The sequence below is a fragment of the Centroberyx affinis genome, unplaced genomic scaffold (assembly GCF_046629955.1).
Source record: "Centroberyx affinis isolate AG114_WGS23_722 - 3 ecotype Tasmania unplaced genomic scaffold, CSIRO-AGI_Caff_v1 ptg001775l_1, whole genome shotgun sequence".
NCBI lineage: Eukaryota > Metazoa > Chordata > Actinopteri > Beryciformes > Berycidae > Centroberyx > Centroberyx affinis.
This window is the reverse complement of record NW_027280168.1, coordinates 343,172-351,127: the sequence shown is the minus strand read 5'-3', so window position 1 is coordinate 351,127 and position 7,956 is coordinate 343,172. Positions and strand designations below refer to the sequence as shown.

General features: G+C 42.7%; 1 protein-coding gene across 1 annotated transcript; it reads right to left on the bottom strand.

Annotated features, from left to right (window-relative positions):
* Window positions 1–149: 149 nt before the first annotated feature.
* On the bottom strand, window positions 150–5,789 carry LOC139652237 (extracellular matrix protein 1-like). Its single transcript, XM_071529238.1, has 11 exons — window positions 5,488–5,789; window positions 5,128–5,184; window positions 4,952–5,020; window positions 4,739–4,807; window positions 4,210–4,284; window positions 3,813–4,093; window positions 2,719–2,924; window positions 1,819–2,104; window positions 1,447–1,664; window positions 1,007–1,094; window positions 150–769 (listed from the first exon to the last, which is right to left on the bottom strand). The coding sequence occupies exons 1-11, from the start codon at window positions 5,555–5,557 to the stop codon at window positions 590–592; spliced, it is 1,599 nt and encodes a 532-aa protein (XP_071385339.1). The 5' UTR covers window positions 5,558–5,789; the 3' UTR covers window positions 150–589.
* Between the last annotated feature and the right edge of the window lie 2,167 nt (window positions 5,790–7,956).

The window sequence follows — 7,956 nt, the reverse complement described above, 5'->3', positions numbered from 1 at the left end:
TCATTGCAGATTTTGGCAAATGTTAATTCTTCATGCCAGGCACTCTGTGTTTGATTATTTTGTTTTTCACAAAGTAACAGTATCTAGGCCATCCAAAGTGGAACAGTAAACTACACAAAAGGTACATTTTTGAAAATATAGTTTTATTTATTAGAACGGTTAAAGATCATGATCCTAACCATACAAAACAATAAAACTGATCTTGCAGTTCCAAAGGAATCAGAAAAATGCAACATTCACAATCAAATATGAAAAGAGCAGCCTATAAAAATAAGTGGTACAGTGACAGACAACAGTCTGATTTACAAACGTAGCATTAAACAATCTTTTCCTTTCTTAATGAAAGTACTCTTGTTGTAATGGCAATGCTTCTTATGTACTTTCAGATGACTGCAAGTGATCCTGGCAGTAGTGAAGCTTAAAGTTGATCCACAGTACAAATATTGTTTTCATCTTACTGAGAGATAAGTGGGATTTGGGCAGGAAAAGCTGTTCCTCCTCAGTGATTAGAGGCGACCTCTATTTTAAGCATGCCATTTCTCTGATTGGCCCACGGCCATCAGGGTCAGCAGCAGAAGGTCATAAAGCTTTAAGAGAGAGGGCACTTTTTCTTCTTCTGGCGTGATGCATTGGTTGCCTTGGAGATGGCATCCATGAGTATTTTGGAGAGGCATTGTGAAGAAGTTTGGGAAGAGATGCGGCAACACCGGCGGACAGCTGGGGAGGAAGGCTTCCTCGCTGAACACTGGCTCTCTGACATTTTCACAAGCTGGTTTCACAGAGAGAACAAGATCAAACAAATGACAAGTAACATGAGAAAACCTGTCTTGTGGATTTACAGCTCCCATACTTTCATCACCTTCAATATTCCCTTTAAATGTTCCCAGCCATAAATATATAATATACAATATAATCATGTAACTTTGTCTTCTTGGGCAGAAAAATGCATATTCCACTATGCAGTTCTCTAGATTTTGTGCTGCCATTTTAATCCTTTTAAACTCACCATCTCAGTAATACATGAACTCTTCTGGTCTGGAGACAGAGGGCAGCACTGATTCACAAAGCTCTGGATAGGAAGGCCAACATTGAACCTGAAAACACAACCAGCTTGTCATTTAGTTTCTGACTTAACAGTAAACAGACTCAGTGTTTCTCAGTGAACATTGTACATATGGGTTTAGATCCTTGACAATGTTAATAACACAGAATGTAGATAAGTAGTGTCAGCATCAATGAGTTCATTTTCTGTGACAAAAGAAAGACATAATTGCTAAAAAAATTGAATGGAAATAGAAAGGAAACAACAAATAAACTAGATAAACAGTACTTTCTCAACCCAACATCTACGAAAGAGAGAACCTGAGAGTGAGAAAGGAAGAGGGGAGGAGACAGACAGACAAAGAGGTCTGAGGAGAGATAGAGAGAGAAAGTGTACTCCCTTACTTCTTCTTGATGATCTTGTGAGTATCACAGATTTGGCTGAGGGAGGGGTCCTGAGGGGTGGCAGCAGGGGCACCCGACAAGTCCACATCGTAACCTGGGTGAGGAGCACTGGCTTGGAAACAGTCGTATCGCTCTTGACCCTTAGCCTTCTCACAACATGTGAAGTTCATCCTCCCCCCCTTCTCCTCCCCGCAGAACCTGTCCATCTCCTCACGCCACTAATAAGCAAAGGGGAAAGGCAGAGAGAGATTTGATTCCACATTTTTGTATTAAAAATGGCCAAATGAAGAAAGCATCGCATTAGCCTATGCATCTCATAACATCAAACATCTCATTTGATCCGTTTTCCAGTTCAGCAGATGTTCTCTATACCTTCCCATCAGCACAGGTGAAAACCTCCTGCTGCCTTTTGCAACACTGTTTGAATCCCCTTTCCACACGATTAATGGTCTTCGATTGACGAGCCAGCCAGCCGTAGCCTTTGCGCGGCAGGCACTTGAGATCGTAGCGGGGGCGGAGCTTGCGGTAGCGGCAGAGTGATTCAATGTCAGCTGCGGTTGGCCGTCCAGGAGGAAAGCTGATGTCGACGTTTTGGGGAGCAGATGGCAGTGGCTTCCTCTGCTTCTTTCCTCTGATGCTGTGTGGAGTCAACTCCGTCCTGCAAGTATGAGACATGAGGTCAGAGTCAGACGTGACCTCGTTTCACCTCTAGAGCGCTTACAAAATGGACTGGGGAGTGGGGCTGACACTGTGAGGTCCCTTGTCAACCCTCTGCCACACCTATTTATCACTCTTTGTCTCTATTTCTTTTGGCTGAAGGCATGGCACTGGCTAAGTGTGCAGCATATTTTAAATTGCTAATAGAAACCAATTTCTGTTTTTGTCTTATGCACACAAGTATAAATATTAGAATATAATTTCTATCTGCTGTGAAAGTTTCATGCAGCTACTGAGTGGGCCTGAGAGGAACCAATTTACTCTGTTGTTAGATTAATTGTATCTTTTTTTACTTCACTGTCCTTAGACACTTTGGCAGTATTGTTCTTATGACATTCATGCCAATAAAGCATGTTGAATTTAATTGAATTGGAACCAGTACAGTCAAACACCCTTTTTTCATGCATAGTCATACCATATTATTACACTTAAATTTGTAAATTTTTTAATGATTTTAAATATCATAATTTTGCTAAGAAGATTGATATGTAACATGCAAATAAAGTCAACATCATTATTTCCATTAATGTTCTTTTTCTTTATTTCCCTCCACACCTCTGGCACGTGCTGGGGTCAAACAAGAAGTTGGGTGCAGAAGTAATTGCTGGCACCGGCACCTCCTCTGTGGGCAGGTAGTCGGGGTTCGGAGCGTCCCGCTGGAAGCAGTTCAGCCTGTCACTGCCCCTCTGTTTGCAGCAGTGGTAAACACGATCCTTCACCGCCGTGTCTTCCCGACAGAAGGAGTCTACTGCCTGCGTCCACTGCAGTAGACACAGGAAAACAATACAAACAGATTGGGTGTATCAATTATTGGGTGTGTATCAATTAAACTCTTTAATACTAACGCAGGCCTGAGGTCATATTCTGAGTGAAAGACATACACACATTTATTTTAGAGCATCTTAAGAAATTAAAATAAGACAAAAGTAACCAACAATGAAAAAATAAACAGGGTAAGAAAAAGGCGTTAACATGAATGTAATGCTGTTTTAACTGAAGAATTTGGTACAAGTCTCTTGCTTGCCCTCAAACAGCTTCACAGACAGGAAATCATGCCAAGGCCTGTCTGTTGTCTGCCGGGGTTTCATATCGTGGGCTTATCAAGTGGAAGCACCCGAGGCCTCCAGTTCTGTTCAAAGAATGTAAATACCATCATCGCTGCAGTATTTTATCTTTGGGCTGGTAAAAAATGTGTACAAGTATGACAATATGCTCAGCTCACTACACAACTGGTATGCGATACTGAATATACAACACTGCTGTCTCACAGTATCAGGAATGAAGCTGAAATTAATATAAAGCTACAAAAGTTGACATTTACGAGAAAGTCTATGAGAGAAACCTGTTTGTTTCTTCCTTAACATGAGGGATTAAGTGGTTAGTGTTGAATATGTCTTGCTATTTAACATGAAATTGTGATATTGTTGCTGTATAATGATATGTTGAGTGATAATATTATGCTGCATCGCTGGTTGAGAGTGCAAGTGTCTTGAGTGAGAAGATACTGAAATAACCTGAGCAGAAACACCAACAACAAAGAAAAACAAATCAAAGGAAACAGAACCAGGGCGAAAAGAAACAGGATATAAATTACACAATGCAAAAAAAAACGAGCAAAACCAAAGACAGAAGCCGTTACTGGAACTCACCGCCTTTGTGGTACAGCACAGCATCTCTTCCTGTGTCCACGTCTGCAGCCCCTTGCAGCACGCGCTGAACCCCGACTCGGCATTATTGACGGCTTCCGCCCTGCGTTTCTGCTGGCCAAAACCGGACTGGGGGAAATAGGTGTCCGAGTAGCGAGGGCGGCGGTCACCGTGGGCACAGATGGCCGGGAGGTTGGCATAGGTCGGCTGGCCGGGGGGGAACTGAACGGGATAGTCCAACACGGGAGGACCACCGAAAGAACGGGGCCCAAACATTGGTCGACCTTAAGAGGGAAGGGCGGGAAACGAAAACATTTATCAGGTGGGACAGTGGAGAGAGGGCCAGAACACGGTAGATGACAAATCAAGAGAGAGAGAGAGAGAAGAAAAAGATACACACGTCCTCTAGGTGTGAAATCTGAATCCATGGTGACATCAACCTGGGATAGACCTGGGTCGGCCGCTCTGGAGCCCCCTGACAGAATATAGGCAGTATTATCAACCAATACTTTGTTTTTTATGTTTTCTGTATGGTATTTCTGCTTTATTCTAAGCTTCAGTAGAAAGAACGCACACCCAGTGAGGTGCAGGCATGAGGCTTTTGTAACAATTCCACTCCAGAGAGAGAGGACAGCATGCGACAAAACGTCATGGGACAATTTAAAACAAAGCTGTCATGATTATTTGGTATGTATAGGAGCCCACTGAGCCAACGGGAAGCACTAAATCAAATATTTATAAACAGCACCATGCCTCTCTCCCTCAGGGCTTTGGATGCCTATAGTTTTATAACTCATTGCTGTTCATCTTAATGTGAGTTACAGGCACAAATATGAGCAGGTGCAGTGACAAATGTTTAAAGTGCACACATATGGTCAGCTATGTATTAGTGTCAAAACAAATACAAAAGGTACAAAGGCAAACCTCACCTCTGGGATCGAGGAACTTTGTCAAGTCCACCTCTTTCTGCATAATATCAGGCTCTTGCTGATTCATATCTGAAAGACAGATAGGGATGTTTTTTCCAATTGTACAGTTATTTTAAACCTATATACATATATATCCACCTAAGCCATTTTGGCCAGCTATGTATTTGTGTCAAAACAGTCGGTCATAATAAAAGGTAATAAGACAAATGTTACCTATGGGATCGAGGAGATCCGTCAAGTCCATCTCTTTCTGCATGAGATCAGGCTCTGGCTGATTCATCTCTGAAACACACACATTGATTTTTTCCCCCAATTATAAGGTTATTTAACTTATTTAACTTCACAAAGTACAGCACCAGACAGACAAGGAGAAACACACATACACACACCTTGTAGGATTTTATCAATGTCAAAGGTCACCTCACGCTGCTCAATGATGGGCCCATCTGGAAATGTGTACACACAAAACCACACAAAGAGAGAGGGAGAGACAGGGAAAGAGAGAAAAAGTTATGAAACTCACTATTATTAATTTACAAATTCTACTGACAAACAACCAAGAATCTTCTTAGAATAGGCAAGTATTTTTGAAGTATGTTTTGATATAGGAATAGTGTCAGTACGTCGCCACAAGTAAACGCAGTACACGAACAAACATGGAGCCTGGCCTTTAGCCAAATAGGCAAACACAACAATTTCTGTGCTACTTACATGCAAACAATAATCACAGAAAAAATAATACTACTAACCCTCGGATGCTGAACTCGCGAAAATCAAGACAAACGCACACGCGCAGACGAGAGCCCAAGACCAGCCCATTGCAAACGTGTTGATCGTGTCGGTGCCCGGTCTGTCTGTCCTGTCCGTCCTCGCGACCGACTGGCCCTCTCTCGGCTTTGGGTTCCGCTAAATCCTGGCCGAGTGCGCAGAGCCGCCCAGGAAAACACGCCTGCGGGACGGCGCGGTCAAACGGCCCCGGTAATTGGTCCAGCAGAGGCTGCCGTGCTGTCTGTCTGTGGGCGGGAGAGGCGTGCGAGTGAAGCCCCGCAACCGGGCAAACATTTTTTATGGTTGTTTTGTGATTTAAGAGTTGTGAGGCGGAGTGAGGAACAGAGAAGAGGAGGGAGGGAGAAAGTTTTCCACTATGAGTCATCGGTGATCCGCTCAAATCTAGGCTATCATTACATGGGAAAATACCAGTTATCCTCTCACATGGGTGTCTGAGCTCCTGTGTGGACATGAATTTAGTTAAATGTTTTCAGTCTGCGCAGTGGGAGGCGAGGCGGCGTAACAGAGGGTGATGACAAGCAGCTTTAGGCTCGTAGTAATTAATACTCACCCTCATGTTATTAAGCTTGGTGAGTTTACTCACTAATTAGGCTATCACCAACTGACTCCGTGTACCAGACAGGTTTAGTGTTTACCAACACGCGGTTGAGCCAATCAGCCGTTCCTGCTGAAACACGTGACGAGTCAGGGCCGCAAAATTTGAAATAATTGGACTAATTATAGGATTTTGTCAAATAGGTGATTGGCATTTCCTGTGTTATTAAGCAAAATAATAATAATTACAATAATAATAATTAACTATTTGTATAGCACTTTTCTCAGATTAATTTACAAAGTGCTTTATAGCCAAACGGTAAAATATTAAGTGAATACAGTCTTTCAAAATGACCAATTTAATTTATTAAAGACTAATATCTGTGGAAATTGTTGTAATGCTTGGTGTGCTTGCTTACGATTTCCATGTGTAAAATTTTATGTGCAACACATTGAAGAAATAAATATAAAAAACTATTCTAACTAAAAAAATCTTTGTTAATAGACGCTACTGGTTATAGGTTGAGTTGACTAAGAGAGGGCAACCCCACTGAAATCCTGACACTTTAATATGTCACATAGTTAGCTTGAGCATGGATTGAGTCTGTCCAACTGTTCAGAATAAATAAAGTTTGTTTGGGCTCAAACCCCCAAATGAGCTATATTTCATGTGCAGTCACAGTTGTGAACCAGAAAATGCACCGACATCTGGAAATCACTTGAAGTAATGTGACTGGAGCCTTTTACAGCTTCCTGCTTTGATGTCTGTACCTGTCCCACAGTGCGATTATCAACAGCCTCTCTTGGATAGCAGCGCTGTGGTGTGAGGATGGAGCTGTGTATTGGTGTGGCATCACAGATTACAGCTGAGACTTTGTCTGTGTAGAGAAAAATGCTGTGAATTTTCACTAAAGCAAAATGATCTAAGTACAAGGAGACTGGGGAACCTGTGACTACAGAAGTTCATTGGGACTCCTCTGAATTGTACTTCTTTTTTATTTTGCTCTAACCAAAACAAGAAAAGAAGTAGGGAATTGCCTCTTCTGCAAATTGATTCATCCAAAGAAGTACTGTAGGAAAACCTAACAGCTGAAAATGGGTTGTATTCCCCTTCACCATGAATCATGATGGCTTACTTGGCTCAAGCAACGTACCACAGATTTGTGTGTTATTGTTTGTTCAACATGAGCAAGGTCTGAATGGCCTCTGGTAATCCTTGTAATCCCACATTGAGAGTGAGTCCAGGGTTAACAGTGCCTCAAGGATTTCGCTGTAAAAGGCTGACTGTGACCTCTACACAACCCCCCTCCCTTCCTATTGGCCTCCCTCAGCCTGCCCTTCTCCGCACCCTCCTACCCCCACTCCCACTACTCCATATTCTAGTAACAGAGTGCAGTAAATCAGACTAGAGAACAGTACTCACTGCCCGACTGGTGCTTTGTGTCAGATTAGACTGTGGCTTAATGAGTTTCCATGGTCTGTTGTTTAGGCTATATTGCATGGATTAACCAAGTCTTCTGCTGTTCTGCCCACAGCGCTTTCCCATCATATACCCACAGCAGGTATTAGGATCAAAGTTTATGGTTGTTGGTGGTGGGTCCTGTCTGGAAAAAACTGTACAGAAGTGTGTTTGTCCTGGGAGAGAGAAGACATTCCCTCAAGACAGGTCAGAGAGCACAGGAGGGCAAACAAACCCCCAGGCTGCAGAGGGGCCACAATGTGCCCGCTCTCATTTTCCTTCACCAGAAGAGGAAACCTACAGTTTGTAGCAAAAGTATCAGGACAGAGGATTGCAACTATAGTTTTTCCTTGCTGTGAAGCCATGAGACTTTGTGCCAGCATGAGGTGAAAGTACAGTCTGTGGGTTTAAAACATTTGGATAAAAAAACTTTTTG

Bases quoted from the DNA above. Each gene is read 5' to 3' on its own strand.
- LOC139652237 (XM_071529238.1), bottom strand. From the start codon at position 5,557: ATGGGCTGGTCTTGGGCTCTCGTCTGCGCGTGTGCGTTTGTCTTGATT. The intron at 4,094-4,209 runs GTGTGTATCTTT...TTCCCTCTTAAG, and splicing joins AGATTTCACACCTAGAGGAC to GTCGACCAATGTTTGGGCCC. The intron at 770-1,006 runs GTGAGTTTAAAA...CTGTGAAACCAG, and splicing joins GTTCATGTATTACTGAGATG to CTTGTGAAAATGTCAGAGAG.